This window comes from Centropristis striata, chromosome 23 (genome assembly GCF_030273125.1).
Source record: "Centropristis striata isolate RG_2023a ecotype Rhode Island chromosome 23, C.striata_1.0, whole genome shotgun sequence".
In the NCBI taxonomy this organism is placed as follows: Eukaryota; Metazoa; Chordata; class Actinopteri; order Perciformes; family Serranidae; genus Centropristis; species Centropristis striata.
In genome coordinates, this window is record NC_081539.1 from 6,524,794 (window position 1) to 6,549,420 (window position 24,627).

A 24,627-nucleotide genomic window follows, 5' to 3' on the forward strand; every position below is an offset into this window, starting at 1 on the left:
TACAAATACAAAAAAAACAAATTATTCACAATAATAATAATAATAATTATTATTATTATTACTTCTGCTTTGCTCTGATATTTTTCTGCCTCTTTACTGGATTTTCTTGCATTTTAAACACAATTTAACTGAAATAAAGATGCATTAAAAATACATATACTAATAATAATATAAAGAAATTATGAATAAAAAAGCATGTTGTACCTTCCACAATCTGCTAAAAACTATATATTTAATGTATGCAATTAATGTATAATGTATAATATAATGTATAAAAAAATGACATGGAGAAAAGACAACTTTTAAGCATGTGAGTAAATGCCCCTCTGGCTGTATTTAAAGGGCTAAAACATGCAGAACAACCCGTTTTCTCTGTGATATTTAAGGAGTGAAGATAATCTGCTGATTGATGTTTTTCCAGTCTGGCAGCCTGTTTGAAGCCCTACGATGCTGTAAAATAAATCCCTTCTCTTAATAAATCTCTGCTCAGCTGTTATTTCTTCGAGTTTAATTCTCTCCTTTGCACCTTCGCTCTTACGTAACCCTCCTCTCTCTCTGAACTTTTATCTTGCGGTGCAGAGGTGTAGGAGCTGCAGCTTCTGCTGCACAAGATCAAAGCTAAACTCTACGTTTGACAGTAAAAACTATGATTTCTGCAACTGTGCATTAATGAAAATAATAACTGTTTTTGCAGACACTGTGTATTTCCACCTGCCGCCCCTGAGTGAAGACATGAAATGCGTCTACGGAGTTTCCTGTTATCGCCAAATAGAAGCAAAGGTCAGTCATGTCATTATTTTAACATTATTCTTACAGTGATGAAGCTTTTATTTTGTTATCATAATAAAAATAACTGTTTTATCTGCTGTGTTTAAATGTAAATATATCATGTGCGTGGACAAAAGTACGCAGACATCTAGAAATATTCAGATATTTTACTTTTATTTTTGACTTTAATTAAAAGTAGTAATATCAGTGTAGAAACACTTTGTTTCAAGTTAAAGTTTCTATTTTCTTTTTAATTGAATTTAAAGTGCATTTGCATGAAAATATACTCAAAGTGCACATTAACATTTAAATTTACTATTTTTATTCATTTGTATTTATATTTATTTTTTTATATATTTAATTTATTTTTTAATTATTATTTTTTTGTATGTTTATAGATTAATATAGATGTTTTTTTTTCTGTTTCTTGAAAAGTATGAAAATAATAATAATAATATCCTCAAAGTATTTAAGAGAAGTACTAAACTGTTAAGGTAAATAAAATAATAATAAAAATAATAATTATTAATTGCATGTTTTTAAAAATGGCAAATATACTGTTGTGTAATGAAAAAGAGAATAATAATAATAAAATGGTAAAATGTAACATAGTTAGAGAAAACAGTCACCAAAGCACTTCTTCTAATTCTAGAAATACAATTTTTTTTCATCCAAAATTAAACTTAAAATTACATATGGTATATGGTATAATTTTATATAAATTATTTTGTATTATGGAATATTTTCATTAATACTGAGCTCTTTAAGCAGCAGATTATGTATGTGTGGTTTTAAATATGTGTGTCCACATACTTTTGGCCATTTAGTATTTTTTTAAAAAGCAAAATAGTATAAAAATAAATTAATTCAAAATATAATTATTATGCACATTTAAAAAAAGATACATAATAAAATAAAGTAATTACAGTAAAATTCAAGTGAAAAAATTGAAAAAACATACAAATACAAAATTAACAAATTATTATTCATAATAATGATAATATTAATTATTATTGCTACTTCTGTTCTGCTATTTACTGCCTCTTTCCTAGATTTTTTCTTGCATTTTAAACATAATTTAACTGAAAAAAGATGCATTAAAAATCAATAAAAAATATAAAATAAAATAAAAATAAAGAAGAATTTTAATAAAGAATGCACCTTCCACAATCAGTGTATGCAATAATGTAAAATGTATGAAAAAAATAAAATGCAAACATTTCAAGCATTTGATTAAATGCACCTCTGGTTGTATTTAAAGGGAGAAAATTAAGTAATTACAGCAAAATTAAAGTGATAACTGTCCGTGTGTCCACATACTTTTGGCCATTTGGTGTACATGACATAAAGCATCTTCTCTTCTTCTGTGTTCCTGATTTAATCAGAAGGAAATAAAATGACAACATCTCCTCTTTCTATTTTTATCTCTGATGACATCACCGCAGAGCGATTAGTCACGCAGCGCCCTCCCAGCGCTCGCTTTGTGCTCTTATATTTTTTATATATATATGTTTTTAATCCTTCTTCAGGCCCTGAAGGTCCGACAGGCTGACGTCACCAGAGAGACGGTTCAGAAGAGCGTCTGTGTCCTCAGTCGAGTGGTGAGTCAGTCACTTATCGTCATATCTTCATAGAATCAGAGTCGACATGCTGCGAGTAATAAATCCAGGAGTCAGTCACTGAGCCGTGACCTCACCACCAGCATGGAGAGAGGACGGAGGAGGAAAATATGCAAGAAAAGAAGTACATTTTGTCTTTCATGTGTCCCCACAGAGTTTAAATCACTTACAGTTAGGGCTGACCAAAAGTCAAATGCTGATATATTTAGGCTGAATATCAATATACGATATATATCATGATATTTTTTATCACAGTGAGAGCAAATGTTCAGTTAAACTCAAAGCCAAATATCACATGTCACAAGTAGTTTTATTGAAACTGTTTATTTAAGTGAACGTAAATACTGTATAACAACAGGAGCACCTTTTAAAAAAATCAATACAAAGCTCCATTAAGTGCACATTTAAATAAAAAAAATATCTTAAATTAAAATAGCCTATGAAATCAAATAGGCCAATCTTTTTGTGAAATAAATATATTTATATGAGAAAAGAATAATGAACATTACAAAAGAACTAAATATGACAAACTCTAGTAAGGGCAGCATTTATTTATAAAGATTTTTTAAAACTATATCGATATATGAAAAATATATATTTAATATAAAGAAGTAATTTATAATGTATAAAAGAAATGGTAAAAGGTACAAATACAAAAATAACAAATTATTATTAATACCATGTGGAGAAAATAGGATATAAGAACTATTAAGGATTCAGAAACATCTGAGGCATGTAAAATAAAGAAATCTTTTAAATTATTTTTTAAAAAATTGAATAAAAACGTCCCTACCTCTGTGCAATAAGTGCTTTAATCTGTGCAACAATCATATCTCTTGTGCAACATTTACCTTGTTTTTTTATACACATTTCCTGTGCAATTTTCGTTGGACTTGTGCAATAACAGTAAATGCTTTTCTGCACGTGTTTTTGGAAGAAACAGGAGTCATAAATGAGTGTTTGGCTCTCCCTGTGTGCAAAAACTGTCTTGTAAATATTTTCACACTGTGAATGACTCAGACGTAAACACACACACATGGTCTGCTGCTGCTGCTGACGGTGTTTGTTGTGATTTGCAGCCTCTCTACGGTCTGCTGCAGGCGAAGCTGCAGCTCATCACACACGCCTACTTTGAGGAGAAAGACTTTTCTCAGATCTCCATTTTAAAGGTGAGAAAGTGTTTCATCTGTCTGTTCACCTGTTCTCTGCGTTCTCGCCTGCACTGACACTGACCTCCCGTCTGTCTCTGCAGGAACTCTACGACCACATGAACGGCTCCCTGAGGGGCTCCGCTCTGGAGGGCTCGCAGGTTTTTCTAGGTGGGTTTAACTCTCGTTTCTGTAAATATCCAATATCGTGCATATTAGGGTTGTCAAAAGTATCGATACTCGAAAAAGTATCGATACTAAAACGTTGTATCCGGATACGATACTCATTTTCAAAAGTATCGAGTATCTGAAGCTTGCAGTTGCAGTTTCTTTTTGCACAACTGTTTTTTATTATAAATATTTAACCTGTGGTTCTGTTAATTTTTACATGTTGCATTTTTCTTGTTAATAAAAATATTTCTGTTAAATTTTGGGGTCTTTGTTTTTATCCTTGTGGTATCGAAAATGGTATCGAGTATCGAATATTTTCCTGAGTATCGGTATCGAGTTGAAAATTTTAGTATCGTGACAACCCTAGTGCATATACGATGAACAATAATATCGGACTTTTACATTATTTGTTTTTTCTTATTCCACTTTCATGAATTTTAACTCACTAAAGAACTAGAAAACAGACAAAATGTTGCAGTTATCTTTCATTTTGTATAATAAAATCTCAGTGCATCTGCTGGTTTTATGATCATAACTTCATATATCTCATAAGAAATTACATTTTAAATTGATTTGTTGCTCCAGAGATGCAGATATTCAATAAACAGACATATTTGTAGTTATTTGGACTTGTTTATTGTGTGTAGTGACAGGTTGTGACTATGTGTTTGTTGTAAATTGCACAAACATTTTAATACATTTTTATCTGAGTGTAAATTTGTTCATTTGTTGATGTTTTGTTTTTGTTTGTTTTTTTCTTCAGGGTTATCGCCAAGAGATTTAATACTGCACTTTCGACACAAGGTAGAACATTATTATTATTGATGGTTTCATTTATTTATGTAGTTTTTTTTTTTTAACAATAAAAAAACATCCGACACAAGAACATTACAGATGAACATTGTTATTATTATTACTATATTTATTATGTTTCTTAATTAATTGTGTTAGTTTTGTTTATTTATCTAATTGAAATGTTTTCATTCTTGTTTGTGTTCTTCCTGAATTTTTTTACATCAGTACCAAATAAAAAGTTATTTATGAAAATGAAGCACATAAACGCATAAAATATTAGAAATAAACATAATTGTAATTATTATTATTATCAATATTATTAATCATTGCAAGTGTTATTGCTTTCCTTTTAATTTTTAAAAAATCTTTTTATTCACTAAAAAAAATAATTAGTTTTTTTTTTTTTAGATCAATAACCTTGTTATCTATGAAAATTATGCTTTACAATAAAAATATTTCAACACAAACATTTGGGGATAAACAATAATAATAGTAAATGTTCTTTTTTTGTTCTATCTATAATTTATTTTCACTTTTACTTTGTAGGTTCTCATCCTCTTCAAGCTCATTCTGCTGGAGAAGAAGGTACAATCACATGCAAATAGAAAATAAACTTTGTTACACTTCAAGCTTTCAGCTCGTGACCCTGAACGTCTGTGTGAATCTGTTTTGTTTGTGTCTGCAGGTCCTCTTCTACGTGGCTCCTGTCAACAGACTCGTCGGAGCGCTGATGACAGTTTTATCGCTGTTCCCAGGTCAGAATATATCTCCTCTCCTCTTGCACATTAAATTAAATTAAATCAGGCCTGTCGATCAGCAACATGTCAAACAGACGAGACAGCAAACGCAAAATGGATTAGTAGTGATTCAGGAGACAAACGGCTCCGACATTCTCTGTTTATTTGATTTGTGCTGGCCGTCAAAGGATGTTTTTCTATTAACAATGCTGATATTTAGAGGGCAGGACGACTGGATTATATATATATATATATATATGTATATATATATATATATATAATGCTGATGTATTGTTGCTTTTTTGTTTCTAGCAAAAAAACTATTTAATAATTTTAAATGAGACAATTGCTCAACTTGAATTAACATTTACTTTTCTATTGTCTGAAGTAGATCTGCACTTTGTCTGCAGTGCACATTTTAATAATTATAATGACATATTATTAAATAATTGTCCAAAGCTAATCAAAAGAATCTTTGTTAAAAAAAAAAAGATTTGAAAAAAAAAAAAAAATCCTTAAAAATGAAATAAGAGTTCTGGTGCACTCTCCTTATTTCTCAGAAGAAAAAAAAGGTGTAAACTAAAAAATAAAATATTTTGGACATACGTCTACACTTTATTTAAAATAATATTAATAAAATGATAATATAATAATAATAATAACGTTTAATAGTCACAATAATACATTTCCACAGCTAATCAAAATACTAAACATTGTTAAAAAGAAAAATATACTAAAAACTATCAATGGGAAAAAAAAGGTTTTTTGATGCACCCTCTTTACAAAACTTACAATATATATATATAAAATGTTATTGTCTGCACTTTGTCTGCAGTGCACTATTTTCAATAATAATAATAAAAACATTTCTACAGTTAATCAAAAAAAGATTTAATCCTACAAAAATAAAAAAATGAATAAAAAGTATTAGTTTATTGGGCTTCCCTGGTGTTGACTCGGTAAACTACTTTATTAAGTTAAAAGTATTTATCTTAATATCCGTCCTGATGAATCTGTGCAGGCATGATCGAGCACGGCCTGGTGGACTCGTCCCACTACCGGCCAAAGAGCAGCCTGTCTGAGGACCCCGGCCTGGTGGAGAGCGTCTCGGGGGCCGAGGAGTTCGTCTCCCTGTCCGTCACCGACATCACCAACATCACCAACACCACGCTGGAGCTGGACGAGACGGCCCAGCCCGCCGCAGAGTCCCTGTCCTCCGGGAACAGCACGGAGGGAGACAACCACCTCCTCAAGCCCCCGTCACGCACCTCCCCGGAGTCCTCGGAGAGCGACTGGGAGACTCTGGACCCCAGCGTGTTGGAGGAAACCGCTCCCAAAGAGGCAGCGGCGGCGGAGGGGAAGGACGAGGAGCTCCTGGACGCCTTCGACTCCAAGCCGGGGACGCCCATCACCGTGCAGCCGCAGTCCGCCAGCGGGCAGGGAGGGGTGGTCCAGGGCTTGGTGTCCGGTCTGGAGGAGGACCAGTACGGCCTGCCGCTCCCCATCTTCACCAAGGTAACAGATTTTATTTTACAGGCTGTAAGTCAGACAGACGTCATGTTTTTTCTTTAAAGCTAAATGGGCTGAAAACAAGGTCTGTTTCAGTTTAGTTGAATTTATTTGACATTATAAAAGACATTTATTGATCTGAGTCTCTCTTAATTTATGTCAAGGCGAAAGACTTATTTCCATTGTGGTGGTAAATCATGTGTTTTGTGGGCTTCTTTGTCCGTTTTTTTACGCCTTTTTATTCTGCCTGCACTTAAATAACTGACTTACTGGATCAAAATTTGTAACCTAAAAGAAACAAAAAAAACCCCATAAAATCTGATTTTGAATGATTGGGTTTATGAAAGTAACAAAAACATCATTTTCAAAATTTGAAAATGATGTTTTTGTTACTTTCATAAACCCAATCATGCTCAGAGAAGATATTCCTTTATTAGTCCCACAATAAGGACATTTTCTAGTGTTACAGCAGCAAAAATAGAAAGCAGCATCAATAAAATAACAATAAATAGAAAAAAAGCAATATTAACAAGCAAATTATGTCATCACTTACATAATTGAGCATGCCAGCATGGTCAGGGTTAATTATAAGACATACATTTTATCCATTTTACAACATATAAACTTACTTTTTTGCTATTAATAAATACATATTTAGATATATTTATTTCCCTCATTCCTTTTTTTGGCAGGTTTCCCGAAAAATATTGCAATGAAATATCTTAATTAGTTATATTAGCAGCCTTTTAACTACATTAGTAATAAAGAAGTAAAAATAATAATTAAAAAAAAAATTCGGCCAATATCTCTCCGCTCCACCGCCCACTCATCAAATACCACCTGTGTGTGTGTGTTTGGAGTTCAGCAGGATATTAGCTGTGTGTGTGACCTTTGCCTCTTGTTGCCAGGGTTACCTGTGTCTGCCCTACATGGCGCTGCAGCAGCATCACCTCCTGTCCGACGTGACGGTGCGCGGCTTCGTTGCCGGAGCGACCAACATCCTATTCCGCCAGCAGAGGCACCTCAGTGACGCCATCGTGGAGGTGAGTATTTATTTTAGAGGTATGATGGGAAATGTTTTTATCTGTTGTGTACTTATATTATCCTAAATGTTTGTTTTTTCTGTTTGTGATTTTCTTCTCGGAAATGTACAACTTTCATCTTAGAAATGAAATAAATACTATTAATTACATATAAGATATTCCCAAAACCAATTTTTATTTTTTTAAATTGGATTTATTTCTGTATTTTCTTATATTTATTTTATTTAAATTTATTTCTGTATTTTCTTATATTTATTTGTTATTTTATGTCTTTATTTTAAATTTCATTTTGGTATTTTGTTTATTTTCTTCAAATTTTTTTTTTTTTTTTATATATAATTTCCCCTCATATATATATATATATATATATATATATATATAGATAGATATATATATAGATATATATATATATATATAGATATATCTTTGTTCTGTTTGTGTTTTACTTACTAAATAAACTTACTATACATTTTTATTGTCATTATAATTTTAAATTTTATAGTCATCATTTTTGACTGAATTAGCTGTTTAATTAAGTTTTTATTTGATTCTGTTTTACTACTATTACAGCATTGAAAACTATATTTTTTTCCTTAGAATATGAATATAGATACAGAATATCTCTCGTATTTATTTTACCTACAGTGACCCACCAATATGATACTTCACAATATCACCATACTCTTTAATCAGTCTTTGTAGTTCAGCATAAAGTTACTGTTTGTTTAATCGGAAAAAATGGGTTAATGTAAATTTTCTTAATTCTTTAAGGTAAATACTGTGCGTTTCGTGTTTTAGGTGGAGGAAGCTTTGATCCACATCCAGGACCCGGAGCTCCGGAAGACCCTGAACCTGACGACGGCGGACCTGCGATTCGCCGATTACCTGGTGAAACACGTGACGGAGAACCGGGACGACGTGTTCCTGGACGGGACGGGCTGGGAGGGCGGAGACGAGTGGATCAGAGCCCAGTTCACCCTCTACCTCCACTCCTTACTGTCCTCCGCACTACAGCAAGGTGGGGAGACTCGTCTTCTCTAGTTCATTCATTAATTCACTGTTTCACTTAATTGCACATTAATAGGTTAGTTTAATCCAGAGTATCTGCAGGCTATAAAAAGTCTTTAGATACATTTGATCCAAATTAAATTATTAAAGCAAGTTAAGTACAGTCTCATTAGCTTTTATCTTTTTAATGATTCATACTTTTTTAGATTGATGTCTTGTCTTCTACCTGCCAATTGATTTCCATTATTTTTTTTAAATACATAATTAATGAAAGTGAAAATTTACTTGGCTTTATTTTCCATCAATTACATCAACTTTGTGGTGAAGCAGTTAAAGGCAGAGGCTGTTTTTTAAAAACCTCTTTTTGTAGCTGACATGACACTATATAAAAATCATAATTATAATAATAAAATAATCCTTTAATTACTGAAACAGATAAAAACAAATATATGAGAAAAATTTGAGAGAAATAAGCCTTTTGTGTACATAGAAAAAGTTTAAGATGGTTGATTTCAGCTCATGAAAAATTTGAGCAAGTGTTGTATTACAAGAGAGGACAAACTTTTTCTGTCAACAACTATTAATGTTTGTGGACATCATTTCAAAAAAAGAACAATTTTTATACAGTCTATGATTCAAACATAACAAGGTCACAACATAAAAACAAAATTCCTAATCAGTGAAAGTAAACATTTTTTACACAATATCTGAAAAGTATTTGTTAAGTTCAGTGGTTCTTACTATATATATTATTTAAAATATTGTATCCTGAGAGTGTTTTAAAAAAAAGAAAAAAAAACTGTCCACATATTTGCATTTAATCACATTTGTAAAAAGTTGATTATTAATGTAGTAATAATAATAAAAATACTTTGAATTTATATAACGTTAGCGATTTTCTCGACACTCAGAGACGCTTTACATAAAAGAAAAAATAGTTAGGGACCTTATTAGTTGTTTTTAAAGAATGTGTAAGTTTTTTCACTTTTTTTATGTTATTTTCCTTTGATGCTCCACAAAAAAACCCCTGAAAATGTTCTCTGCTCGATAGCACAAACAAAACAATACATTTCACTTAATGCAAAAGCTCTTAAACGTCCTGATAACCCTCTGAATCTCAAGCAGTTTCTGGGCATTATGATGAAAGTTAAAATGATTTATTTCCACATTAACCCTCTGGAGTCCATCTATTTATTGAAAATACACTGAAAATGTTTTATTTACAGTAATAATTTTATTTATATATCATATGTAGACAAGCTGAGAAAGCCAGTTGAAAGTTCAATCATAGGAGCTTTCACAGTGTACCATTTATGTTTCTAGACCATTTTTAAAATGTGAATTTTCTTTCAACAATGAAAACTATTACTATTTTTAATATACATGCAAATAGACTGTCTTATAGTTTTATTATTTTTTTCTGCTGTTTTTGTGTGTATAAATAGTAAAAGTAAAAAAATATTTTCAAAGACACCTGTTTTTTTTTTTTGTATTTTGGGTTCCTGGCAGCTTTATACTTTGTTAATTAAAATAAAATGAAGAATCTAACTGGTAGCCAAGTTTGTGTGGAGAAAAAGGAGCCATGCATGTGATGTAAGGACAGACTGAAAGATGCTAAACAGAGACAGAAATTAATGCATTGGAAGTTGACAAATTTGAACCAAAATCTCCTGGACTTCAGAGGTTTAATATGAGTGACTCATCCTCAGAGTTGTAATCATTGCGTCACGCACACACGCAGTGATCATCACACGTAATCCACTTTGTAGAGAAAACTGCAGTAAATCCAGTTAATGCAGCTAATCGTGTTTGACTGACTCCGAGCGGCTCTTTTGTTCCAGATAACGAGAGGCTGCTGGCTGATTACGGCGCTCCGTTCGTCTCCGCCTGGAAGATCTCCCACAACTACCGGGTGTGGTTCAGCAACAAGCACCCCGCTATGGCCGCCATCACCGCCGGGTAGGACTCTGACCACGGACCGAACATGCATCAAATCTCACTAAATCTATTTAATGGAGATTAAAAATAAGACATTCCTTGACCATCTTGGCGCTTTAGCAAATAAACACTTTTACAATAGTTAAGACAACAAAAATAGCCACTAATATATATCACTTAAGAAAATAAACTTTGACAAACCTTGGTTATCTGTCAGCCAGCCACTATAGAAGCCTTTTTGATACTTTTATATAAACTTTATATGAGTTACGAAGCACTCGTTATTATTTACCATTGGTTTTTGATTTAACCCAGAGCCGTAAATTAACGTTCAGTAATCAATTAACGACTCTGACGTAACCGTTACACCTGTTATTTCCTGTCACCACCTTTCAAAATAAAAGCACCCGTTTCAAACTGGACGGCACCTTGTCAAAGATAAAAGCATCGCAACATTGTAAAACACATAGAAAACATGAAAAACAAGCTATATAATATAAATACACCACAAAGAAGCTTGCTAAAAGGTAATTCACAGAGGTAATAAATCACAGGATTAGGAGCCGAGTGAAACTACAAAAAAACAAATATTACACAAAAAAATGATATACATACTGCAAATTATGTATATATGATATTCCCAGAACATAACCTTTTTTATTTTTTTTATATGATTTATTTACGTATTTTATTATATTTTATTCAAAAACATTTTTTTTTATTTTTTTCTTATATTTTTCTATAATTTTTTCCCTCTTATCAGTTTGTCAGTTTATTTTTTACTTATTTTTATCAAGTTTTTAGTCTAGCTTTTATTATTATTTTTTTTTATTTAATTAGGTTTACTACTATTATATTACAGCATTGAAAACAACCTTTTATTCTTCTATTATTATTTATCAATTTATTGTCCCCTGTTACTTAAGTGTCTTATTCAAATGTATTACTATTGCTGTTATGATTAACTTTATCATTTATTGAGATGGGTGGGGTAAGTGGGATATACAGTAGCTATTATAAAGTTGATGATTTATTTTGTTATCTGTGAAATAACTACTGCCAGGTTTAAAAATTTAACATTAATAAACAGCACACAAAAAATAAGAATAAAATCTTGAATATAAACTCTTAATGCCGTCATTTTGGCTGGGCAATACTGAAAAATTTTAATAACACTCAGCAACGGAGTAGTCAAGGAAACACATGTAAACTGTCACAGGTCTTAAAAAAACTATGTTAATAAGTAGAATAATTGGAAAAACAAAGAAATGTCTTGGTGTTTACATAAAAAAAACTTATGTTACATTTTGGCTTTTTTTAAAGTAATTTCTCCAAACACAAACTAAACTGTTCACATCCAGTATATATTAATCACAATAAAGAATCTGAATTTCTAAAACAAAAAACCTTTATAAAATAGATATTTTCTCTGTAAGTGATCTCTACTCTTCCTCTCTGTTGCAGACACCCGTTCCAGGGCCAGTACAGTGTTGCTGATGTGAAGCTACGACTCTCACAGTGAGTAATCTTTCATTCTTTTATCTCCTGTTTTCCATATTTCAATACATAAAACTTTATCACTCACTGCGAAGGAACTCTGTCTCTGACTGCGACATTAAGACCCAGAACATCAGAAACAACAACATGTAAACAACAGAGAAGATAAGAGTCAGCAGCTGAGTTTTTGACCTATTTATTTTCCTTTCAAACTGGATGGTATCACATTATTTCCTGAAGTTGTGCTCATCAAAACAGGCATGTTGCTGCCCTCATGTGGTGACAAGATGATGCTGTAAAGACAGGTTGAGCAGTACAAAAAATGGATAATTTTCTTTATTTTAGTGTCCTACTTGTTTAAAAAATAGACTACATAAAAAGTTAGAATAAAGAAATATTTTTTTGACCCTAAATTTAAACTTTATTCACTAATTTCAAAACATCTTGCACAACTTTCACTCTGTTTGCTGCCCGTCACTTGTGCTTTTACTTTGAAGGAGAGATTTTGCCTCCTGAAAAATTAAAAAGAATCACTCCAAAATAAAAGACTGGAGAAAAAAAATGTATATGTTTGGGGGTTGTATTTAACAAAATATCATCAACATTCAAAAACCTGAATCTATTCATCCAGGCTTCGATTAAGAATGAATAAAAAAAAAAAAAAAAAAAAATTAAATAAAAAAAAAAAAAGAAAAATTCTATATTATTTTATTCTATTCTATTCTATTATTGTATTTTTTTTACTGATTTAATTTGTCTTTGTTTTAAAAAAAATAAGTCTATTTGTTTATTATTTTTGCTTTTTAAATCTATTTAATTGCATTTTTTTGCTATAGTTTTAATTGTTGTTTCATCTTTTCAATAATTATTATATACTTTTTTTAATCTGTCTTTTAAAAAACATGTCCATCTTTTTTATCATCTTGTATGCAGTGGTTCCAAACAATTAAATTATTTGATTTATTTTTATTCATTTTCACATTTCTGTTGTTTTTATGGCATATATTTATAATAAGACTGTCGCTGTCATATTATTGGCTTGTTAACCATCATTTAAACAAATTATTAGCAAATTAGTGAAGAATATAGATTAAAAATATTGATTTCAATCAGTTAAATTGTCTTTTAAGTGTCTAAAAGTTTATAAATTGCCCCTGCTGGTGTGTCTTAACCCATTTTAAACCACAGCTGATTATATTTCCAAAAGTTGTCACGGTCAGTGCACTCCAGTAGCCAGCTGTGAATACTTTATGAAGCAGAGAGCAGCAGGCAGCGTGTTACTTCCCGCTGTGTTTGTGGGTGGATATAGCAGCTCAAGTGGTCGGAGCAGCAGGTCGGGGGGTTTGCGGTCGCAGCGAGGGTCTCGTATCAGCCGCAAGTCATTAATTATGAACGAGTTTCATTCTCAAAAACAGAGCTGGAGACTTCTTCGGCTTCAGCTCCGCTTTCATTCCAGGAAGTGTGGATGAAAGGCGACTCCGTGCACAGCTGGAGCGCCGCTTCTCATGTTACACGTCGGATAAATGCCCTCACCCCACACACACACACACACACACACACACACACACACACACACACAGCCGAGTGTGTCCCCGTCCCTAACTTAGCTTTATGATGAGAACATGGGCAGCAGCTCTCACTTTACCTCCGGGTGTTTGGTGACATGGCCGCGCTGAACTTTGTCGTAAATCGTCAGTAAACAAACACACATACAGACAAACAAACTGTGGACGAAACCTTAAACTGGGCTTTTATTAAGTGAAGCAGTTAAATCTGAAATGGGAAGAAAAAGACACGTAATGTGCGAAAAAGAACAAAAAATTTAAATAAAAAGAGATTTGTTTAGAATATGATATCTAAGACGGCATATTAGGGCCAAGTATGGATTAAAAAATACGGAGGGAAGGGGGGAATATTTCGAGAAAAAAGTTGCAGATTTACGAAATTAAAAGTGGCAAATCTACGAGAAAAAAACGCAGATTTACGAAATTAAAAGTGGCAAACCTACGAGAAAAAAACGCAGATTTACGAAATTAAAAGTGGCAAATCTACGAGAAAAAAACGCAGATTTACGAAATTAAAAGTGACAAATCTACGAGAAAAAAAACGCAGATTTACGAAATTAAAAGTGGCAAATCTACGAGAAAAAAACGCAGATTTACGAAATTAAAAGTGGCAAATCTACGAGAAAAAAAAGTAGCAGATTTACATGATTAAAAGTGGCAAATCTTCGAGGAAAAAGTCACAATTTTACAAGATTAAAAGTAGCAAATCTGCACTTCCAGACCCTTCCCCGGGTCTGTATTTAAAAAAAAAAAATGTTTTTCGTACATGGCCCTATTACGCAGTTGTGGATATCAAACACATTTGTTTTTCATTTTGGCAGATGTAACTCATGTTGAGAAGTGACAACAACCCCTTACAATTTTAATCACAATTCACAAAACTAATATGAATCTATGATGCAATTCACTTTTTAGGATTAAGATTTTTTAAGTAGCGGTAATAATTTGTCAAAATGTGATTAAAAGGTCCCACTAGATGAGCTGAAATGTAAGAAATGTACTTATTTCATCAGGTAACTGATTATTACAACAGGTGACATGTAAATTTATATAAGATACTGAAGAACAATACTATACATTATAATAGTAGAGAAGGAAGGACAGAAGCAAAAAAGGAAAAGGATGGGAGAAGAAAAGATTAAAAGATGGAAGGGAGGAAGGAAGTATGGGCAGAAGAAGAGAAGGAGGGAAGGAAGAAAAGTTGAAAGGAAATATTGTAAAAAGGGGAAAGTAGAGGAAAGTAAATAAATTAAAAAGAAAGGAAGGCAGGAAGGAAGGAAGAAAGCAAAGAGTGAAGTAAAGAAGAAATGAAAGGTAGAACAAAGGAAGGAAACTAAGTAGGAAAGAAGGAAAGATGTAAGCAAAAAAAATTACAAAAAGAGAAATGAAGGAAGGACAGAAGAAAAAAGGAAGTAGAGACAACATGTAAAGACGTCACTATTGGCTCTGGGAAACTGTGATTGGAATTGTTGGGACCTTTTAAAAAACCAAATAATTAATAGATAAAATAATCAACAGGTTATTCAGTAATGGAAATAATCGTTAGTTGCAGCCTTACTGCATTTCAAAAACTTCATCATTCTTTGTAATACTGGAGGATTTGAAAGTGTTGACCGGGTCGGAGCTGCCTCCTCTGTGATGTGTTCAGGGACCGGGGAGGGGGTGAAGGGTGGCAGGAGGAGGAGGAGGAGGAGGAGGAGGAGGAGGAGGAGGAGGAGGAGGAGGAGGAGGAGGAGGAGGAGGAGGAGGAGGAGGAGGAGGAGGAGGAGGAGGAGGAGGAGGAGGAGGAGGAGGAGGAGGAAGTTTGGCTCTCGGCCATCTGAGTCTTCTCAGGAATAAACACGTCTGGTTTCCGGCCTCAGCTTTGTGTCCGAGCTCTGAAGCAGGAGGGGACTGAGCCGGTCTGGAGAAGAGCGTGTGAGGGTTTTTACTGCACGTGTTTTCTCTAAACGGACACGGCAGATAAACAGCTCCGTCTCCACCGCGACCTTCCACATCACAGGGTGTTTACTGAAGTGTTTTTTGTCGGGAGCTTCGGGCCTCGATGTTGAAATCCTCTCCTGCAACACAGACTAATAAATAAAGGCAGATATTAATCAAAAGAATGCTAAAAGACACATCATTCATCAGTTTCGGGACTTCTTTTTGCCACTAATTAAGTTTACAGATATTAAACTTTCCGGTTTATCATAATGTTATATATCTGGGGGTGAAAATGTTTCATATCATCTCACATATCTTTTTTTTTTTTTAACTTTAAATTATTAACTTGTTGTCATCTTATTGATTTTACTTGTCTTTGTCAACCTATGTGTTGGAATTTCAAAGTAAAAGCACAAGTGTCAAAGAGCAAACACTGACCTTTTTTTTTTTTACTAGAAAAAAGAAGCATTATAAACACATTCATTATTGGATTATATGAAATAAGTAAAATATTACTACAATTTAAAATATATTAGAAATGAACAATAAACACAAAAAATGCTCAAAACTTTTTTTGATAACAGTACTTTGTTAATACATCAATTAAAAATAGACTAAATACAAGTTTTCTTGAAAATGTAAATCCCCAAATAACACAATCATGTTAATAAGCGGTTTATAAGGTCTTATTACCTATAATAATAATAATAATAATAATAATAATAATGATAATAATAGTAATTATAACACCTTACAAACTTTAGTTACAAAGAGTTTTTATCGCTTTTAATAATAATAATAATAATCATTTATATAGCTCTTTTCCAACTTCAGTTAAAAACTGTTAAAAAAAAAAATCGCTTTTAAGTGGTAAAAGTGTCATGTAATCTAATAATACATTTGTTTATGATGCTATTAATGCATATAAATCCTTATTAACACATAATCATGTTAATAAGCATCTTATAATGTCTTATTTAGGCCTTATTACCTATAATTACCTATAGTAACAAACTGTAAACAAATCGCCTTTAAGTGATCATAAATCTCATATAATATATATAATAGATGTTTCTAATGCTATTATTATCACATGTAAAGCCCTAATAACTCATAATCATGTTATTAAGAATCTTATAAGGTCTTTCTGGGCCTTATTAACTATAATAATAATAATAATAATAACATTATTTATATAGCTCCTTTCCAACTTCAGTTGGAAACTGTAAACAAATTGCTTTTATGTGCTGATAAATATAACATTATGAAGCGTTTCCATAGTGATTTTCTCGGACGTCTGCAGTAATAGAAAAACAGATAGAAAAAAGACGTAAACATGGAGCTGTTTTCATGCAACTTGAGGCCGGAGGAGGGGGGAAAGTGGGGTTAGTGGGACAGCCGGTGACTGGTCCACTTGTCAGGATGCTGGTTGAGAAAGTAAAAGTGGAAAGCTGACTCCATCCAGCTCATCACTCTTTATCCCACTGCTGCTGCTGCTGCTGCCGCCGCCTCCTCTCTATTTATACTCCCAAAACAAAAACAAAACAACCAGGCCCTACGCTTGACTTCCTTGTGAATGTGCTGTGTTGCATGTGTATTATGGAAGCTCTGGTGGTGGTGGTGGTGGTGGAGGTGGGGGGGCGGGGAGGCTAAATACAGCCGACCCTTTTCATGTTTTCCTCGTCATCGGTGCTGGACAAAGAGCCGCCGGTGGCAGAGATGTTCTCAGAAAAAAAACAAGAGCCATGTGACGAGCTGCACGGCTGCAGGCGGACACTCGCTGTTCGAGGATCTTTCTTTATTGTCAGCGCACCACACTGCGCTGCATAAGGAGCTGTTTATTTGGGTCAGCTAGCGAGACGGAGAGTCCGTGTGTGTGTATGTGTGTGTGTGTGTGTGTGTGTGTGTCCTCTCTGAGCTAACAGTAGCTCAGGGGAAATACTTTTTCTCTCTGTTACCATTAGATTGTTGGAAGCTTTTCAGAAGCTGGGTGGCATCTGAAGAAAAAGTTTCAATATGACTGTTTTTTTTACCACAGTGTTTTCCATCCTCACCCACCCAAAATTTCCCGTCAGCAGCAGCAGCAGCTTCAAAGTTATTAACATAGTTTCCATGTTTGAGTTTTGTCACACTTATTGAGCGAGACATTTAAATCATAGTTCTGGGTGTGTTTTTTGTGCAATTTTATACACCTTCCTTAGTGGTTTAAATGTATCGGGAAGCATTGAGATGTTGAGTTAAAAATGCGTTTGGATTTTTTTTGAGAACCTTAATCACAAGAACACTAAAAGACCAATCATTCGTCAGTTTTGGGACTTCTTTTTGCCACTAATTAAGTTTCCAGATATTAAACTTTCTGATTTAACGTTACATATCTCGGGGTGAAATGGTTTCATATTATCTCACCTATCTATTTTTTTATACCTTAAATTATTAACTTGTTTTCATGTTATTGATTTTACTTGTCTTAGTCAACCTATGTGTTGGAATTTCAAAGTAAAAGCACAAGTGTCAAGTAGCAAACACTGAGCTTAAGTTGCACAAAATTACTTAAAAAAGGTGTAATTAATAATTGAAAAACAACCAAGTTTATGACATTTTTTTAGTTTGTCTAGTAACTTTCTACTAGAAAATAAGAAGCATTAAACACATCTATTATTACATTATATGACATTTATAAGCACTTGGAAGCGATTTGTTTACAGTTTACAGACGGAATAAACACAACATGAAAATGCAAATCCTCAAGAGTTATTTACGCTTATAAAGTCCTAATAACACATAATTATGAGATTTTATTTGCCTAATGACCTTAGTAAAATCAATTAAAATCAACAGTATACAAAATATATAAAGTATACAAAATAAAGGAAGTATGGACGAAGGGGGAAAGAAGCAAAATATTACCGACTAAGTTTAATAAGAAAACCAATAAGATGAGTAAGTAAAAAGTAAAATCCATAAAAGTATAAAAAATAAAAGGAGGGAAGGAAATATTGAAAGAAGAATGTGAGGAAGGATGGACAGGAGGACAAAGAAAGAGAGAAGGAAAGAAAAAACAGTAAAAGAAAAAGAAAGAAGCAAGCAAGAAGGCAAGGAAAGATGAAGGAAGGGAGAAAAACAAGAGGAAGAAAGGAATGAATGAAGGACAGAAGGAAGGAAAGAAGGAGGGACATAAGGATGGAGAGAAAGGAAGGAAGGAAAGAAGATTGAAGGAAGGCAGAAAGGAAAGGATACCGGACAGGAGGAAAATAGGATGAAAGGAAGGACTTAAGACAGGAGGGAAAGAAAGACGGACAGAAGTAGAAAAATCAGCAAAAGGAAAGCAGCAAGAAAGGAAAGAAATAAGGATGGAGAGAAATAAGAGAGGGAAGAGTGAAGGAAGGGAGAAAGGAAAGGAGAATGGACAGAAGGAAAAGAGGGATGGTAAGAAAGATGAAAGTAAGGACGTAAAGAAGGACAGAATGATGGAAGTAAGCAGGAAAGAAGAAAGGAAGGAAAGAAAATAAGAATGTAAGGAATGAAAATAGGAAGAAGTACACATAAAAAAGGAGAGAAATAAGAAAGGCCCATTATATATTTTAGAAAGGTATTAGAAAAAACAAACATTTTTATTGCCAAATATTACAATTTTATGATAAATTTGTAGAAAAATGTAATATGTCAACACTTCATCTGTGTTTCATCAATACTAGATGAGTATTGAGCGCTGAAAATAATTTCTAAAGCCCCTTAAAATACATCATACTTGTCTCATTTTCCTTTAAACAAACACAGTTTTGAACCTCGTAGCTTTAAACTGAAAAACAAAAACACACTAAGCCTCTCAGCACTGGTGGGAATGCACCACGGCCCCGTCCTCTTACTTTGAAAATAAAGACAAAAGGGAAGTTGGCACAGCGAGGACAGATTCCTGGTGGACGTGCAGCCGTGGAGCAGGACCACTGATCCTAGCAACGGGCGCCTAGCAACCACAGCTTGTTTGGTGGATCCCTCCCGCCCGGCGTCCCGGCCGAGAGCTGACGGCGCCGCGCGACGCCCCCAGTCTGAGTCCCCGAGACGCCACAGAGGCAGCGAGCTGTGCTGCCAGTTCTGGCTCCGCCGGCTCGGTGTCATGTTGGTGCTGTAGTCGGATAAACACTGGATCTGTCTGCGGTGTGGAGGAATGATTAGACCACCACACACACAGATCACTTTCTCAGCCGGTTCAGGTTTCATACACACACTTTACAAGCTGCAGGTCTCGTTTACGTTAACTCTGAACCTTAGCTCTGACAGGTGTTTCTATTTAACGTCACTGTATCTCCAGTTGGCCGGCTTTTGGCTTACATTCTATCAAAATTTCACATTAACTACTAGAGGTGGGGGAAAAGTCGTTACAACATAGTATCACAATATTTTGCGTGGCAATATTATATCGTTTCATGGCCGCCAAGTATCAATATTTAGCCTGCCATCAGTATTTTTGCTGGATTTTTTGGGAGGCCATAGCTGGCTCACTTTTAGGATTATACTGGAGATACTGGTTTCATATATTTTTCTGTTTCATTCAAAAAAAAAAGTTCCGTTTGACTGAATACTTCAGTATGTGGGTTTGATTCTCATTGTGGAGAAATAAAAACACTCAAGTGAGATGAATAGACTGAGAATTTTCTCTTATTTGACAAAACAATTCTTGATTGAATTTAATTTTGTGGACACAAATGCAGTTAAACAGTTAAATCGAAATATACTGTATCGCAATACTCACCATATCGCAAAAGTGCTTAAAATCGCAATAATATCGTATCGTGACTCAAGTATCGGTATAAAATCGTATAGTGGGGCCTCTGGGGACACCTCCAATAACTACTAATATAAATTATCTTGTTTTGTTTTTTCAAATTAAAGGCCTACTTGGTAGTTAGGATATCCCCTACAGCTTTGGGGTGTATATTATACAGTTGTAAAAAAAAATCAAGCAGCACCCCTTCCCCTTTCTACCACTGGCCATGTGCATTTGTAGAATGGTAAAGCCCATATTTGTCACATATAAGAGACATACAGTGAACGAATACATAACCTCAGTTGTCTGTAGACGTAGATAGCAACAACCCAACGCAACAACAGTTGACAGCAATCCAGTTGCTACCGAAATTGCCCACACAGGTCATTTTGCCATCACAATGATTTCTAAACTATATAATTAAGTTGAAAATGCTGCATAGTTCTGCTTTAATGAAGTGGTGTGAAACTAGAGTCTATCTTCTTATCTTTAAAACCGTATATTGCTTTAACCGTGTCTGCAAACGCCGGCGAATTAGCCGTGCATTATCTTTGTGACGAACCGGTCACTTTGGTCTCCTCGCTGTAAAACATTGCTGTTTTTTCGGGGGAAATTAGATGTTTCTGGATAAGCCAAAATACAGTTTGTTTCATACAAGATCATTGGCCGAGTGTCGCCCAATTGTTCTCCCTGCTTTCTCTCACTTATACCTACTACTGCATCCACTACACTACACTACAACCTAAAGTCCAAAATGTTGAACTATCCCTTTTAATATGAAAAAAATGTTATTTTACAACATAAAAACAATAAAGTTAGTGAGTAAAATCAGGTAAAGTGATAGCTCTGTGTTGTGATCATGAAGGCAGGTGACCAGATTTATTTTCAGATGAAATAATCGTCTCATTAGAGGGTGTGAAGGTACAGAGTGGCAGCTGCTGACACGTATCCACACCGTCTTTTTTAACCACGCTGCTGTTTGCCCAGATGATGAAGGAGTGAGATTCCTGCTGAATGTCAGGTCAGTGGGGATCCATGTGAAAGGTTGCGGAGTTGGACTCGCACCAGACTGCTGTTCAGATAAAGCCACATTTAGCAGTCCCAGTTGTTGTGAGACGTAGCCGGCTCGTTTCCGCTCTCAGGTCAGCTCCGATCATCAGATACACCACCTGTGACTGCTGCTCAGCCTCTGCTCTTACATAACCCCCTCTAACAGGTTGGCGCAACATTTAGCAACAGCACTTTTGTGCAGTTTGTTTCCGGGAAAGGAGGAAGAATTTGTGCAATGTCACACCGGGGACGGGGGTTGGAGGGGAGTGCGTGCATTTGTTTTTTTTTGTTTTTTTTATTTTAAACCTTTTGTTTTCTCCTCTTCTTCTTGTCCACTGCAGCTCGGTACAGAACAGCGAGAGAGGGAAGAAGCTTGGAAACGCCATGATGACCACCAGTCGCAGTGTGGTGCAGACGGGGAAGGCAGTTGGTAAGGAAACAATCCTGAAATTAGATATCGGAGGGAACACATTTATCCAGGGTAGCACCCAATAAATAAGCTGAAAGACATCAGTTTCTTGACTGCTCAGACAATATATCTGGTGTATTTCCAATTATAAACTATGGTTTGAGTAATCATTCTGAATATTATAAAAAAGCAACAAAAAAAAGGTGAAAAATGCCCATCCAATGTTACAAAAGCAATCAATTGATAATATGTTAAAAAAAGGAAGAAAAGAAAAGCAGCAGTTCCTCACATATGAGAAGGAGGGGCTGGAAAATGTTTGGTATTTTGGTGATAGTTTGCTTAAATTATTATAAAATCATTATATTTATATATCAGTTTGGGTTACCACAATATTTTTTTAACGATACCTCGATGTTGTGACATTATGTAAGTGGGTTGTAGTATAGCTAAATCAGTAAGAGCAAAGTTAAGAAAAAAAATGGCACTTTAGAAGGATTTTTGGTAACGCTTAATAAGGTCCTTGTAATAACCATTAATTAACAAGTAATAAGGCCCTTGTAAGTCCTTACAAGATGCTTATTAACACTATTGTGTGTTTATAAGCTTATATAAGTGTTAATAATGGCATTACAAACACCCATGACCCACCCATTATGTCTTTGCCATGCCTTTATTAATCTTATTTTGTTTGCTTATTGATATTAAAATATACTTTATTGCTCATCTATTATAAGTTAACTATAAGTTAAATATGCTTTTTGCAACTACCGGATCTAAAGTGAGAACAATGCCTTATTACTTGTTAATTAATGGTTATTAAGGACCTTATTATAAAGCGTTACCAGATTTTTTTCTTGAGATTGCTTTGTGAATCTGGCCCCTGATTCTTGAACAATCTGCCCCTTAGAAGCCGATTTCAAAAATCTCCATTTGTCTGCTGACGAGGGGCGAAAATTTAGAGGAAAATATCAAATTGTAAAAATATCTATATTATACCTGTAGACGGGGCCTGAGCGAAGTCTCACTGCTCTCTGACTCTGCTCGTAGGTCAGTCCGTGGGCGGAGCTTTGACCAGCGCCAAGTCGGCCATGTCCTCCTGGTTCTCCACGCTGGCTCAGCCTCCAGCTGTGACCACCCCTCCGGAGTACCCGGAGTCCGCCACCGAGGTCCAACCCTGAAACAAAACCCAGCAGTCCTCCGTCTCTGACTCTGTCCTCGTCCTCTGACCTTCTGGCTGCTGAAGCCTGAGGGTCAGTGGACCGAGAGCTGCTTGTATGAAGGAGAAAAGTCTTTTAAAAAATCGGGTTTGCCTGAACCAGTCTCATCAGTCTCATGTTTGGTGACTCCGGGGCCGTGCGACGCCACTCTGGACAGGAAGGCAGCACTGCCATTATACTAACTGTACAGCCCATATCCACTGTGAGGCAGAGACTGCCACTGCTTTTGATCAAAAACCCAGAAACGTCTGCAGGCTGCATCATATCTGATTGCCTGGTTGTATTGCTGGATGCTTTCTTTCCCCTGTGAGACACTAAAGATGCTGTCGTTGGGTTTGCGGTGTTCACTCTTTTGCTGCATATTTCTAGTTTGTCTATATAGCTACGACTATTTTGCTGACAGATAAATTACGTTAAAACTTTAAAAAAATAAAAATAAATAGGTGTCACAGGATTTGACAGAAGAGCAGGAGCTGTGGGGCACCTTAAATATTTTTAACGGTTTAGATTTTGAAATTCAGTCTGGCTCATGTTCCGTGATGTCTCTGTAATAACATTGTGATTGTTGTGGTAACAACATGAATTCCTACGTAAAAATACATAAAATACCACTCATTTATTTTAATTAATTAAATTGTTAATTGTTGATTATTTAACAGTGAAATGAAAACAAATTGTCCACTACTATTTATGATGTGAACCCCGAAACTGACAGAATGTTGTGAAATGTTTTCAGGGTGTGTATATCTATATATATATATATATATATATATATATATATATATATATATATATATATACAGTCATGGAAAAATATATTATTCAACCACCCTTTCTTGTTCATAATGCATGGTACAACTAAAGGTACACTTGTTTGGACAAATATGATAACAACAAAAATGGCTCATAAGAGTTTAATTTAAGAGCTGATATCTAGACATTTTCCATGGTTTTCTTGATAATAACCAAAATCATATCAAGAAAACCATGGAAAATGTCTAGATATCAGCTCTTAAATTAAACTCTTATGAGCTTTTTATGTTGCTATCATTATATTTGTCCAAACAAATGTACCTTTAGTTGTACCAGGCATTAAAATGAACAAGAAACTGAAGAAAACAAAGGTGGTCTAATAATTTTTTCCATGACTGTATATGAAAAACATATATTAATTTAAAAATATTGTTTGCAGACATAGAGAGCCTTAAAATACCATTGTAACCTTGCCAGTTGGTTAAAAACAAAGAAAAATCTAAAGCATTTTAGCTGACAGAAAAAATGCTAACAAACTTAGCTAACAAATGCTACTTCAAATTATGCTTTGTTAGATTCACATAATGAGAAAATATCAATTAAATTATATAATTACAAAAATATCAGGCATGACAAATAAAGTCCATGGCTTATATTTAATTTGGTTAATTAATGTAGAAAGAGACCTGTAAACTTTCAAGTACCGTTAGCT

General features: G+C 34.2%; 1 protein-coding gene across 1 annotated transcript in view; it reads left to right on the top strand.

Moving 5' to 3' along the window:
* Nucleotides 1–23,855, top strand: part of avl9 (AVL9 homolog (S. cerevisiase)) — a 33,288-nt gene extending 9,433 nt beyond the window's left edge. Inside the window, exons 3-16 of the mRNA XM_059326683.1 lie at nt 695–780; nt 2,298–2,369; nt 3,467–3,556; nt 3,640–3,706; nt 4,470–4,510; nt 5,048–5,086; nt 5,187–5,256; nt 6,260–6,753; nt 7,656–7,790; nt 8,589–8,808; nt 10,640–10,757; nt 12,201–12,254; nt 21,878–21,966; nt 22,993–23,855. Coding sequence (XP_059182666.1) covers nt 695–780; nt 2,298–2,369; nt 3,467–3,556; nt 3,640–3,706; nt 4,470–4,510; nt 5,048–5,086; nt 5,187–5,256; nt 6,260–6,753; nt 7,656–7,790; nt 8,589–8,808; nt 10,640–10,757; nt 12,201–12,254; nt 21,878–21,966; nt 22,993–23,123 — 1,706 coding nt within the window. The 3' untranslated portion in view covers nt 23,124–23,855. The remainder of the gene's footprint in view (nt 1–694; nt 781–2,297; nt 2,370–3,466; nt 3,557–3,639; nt 3,707–4,469; nt 4,511–5,047; nt 5,087–5,186; nt 5,257–6,259; nt 6,754–7,655; nt 7,791–8,588; nt 8,809–10,639; nt 10,758–12,200; nt 12,255–21,877; nt 21,967–22,992) is intronic.
* Nucleotides 23,856–24,627: the final 772 nt, after the last annotated feature.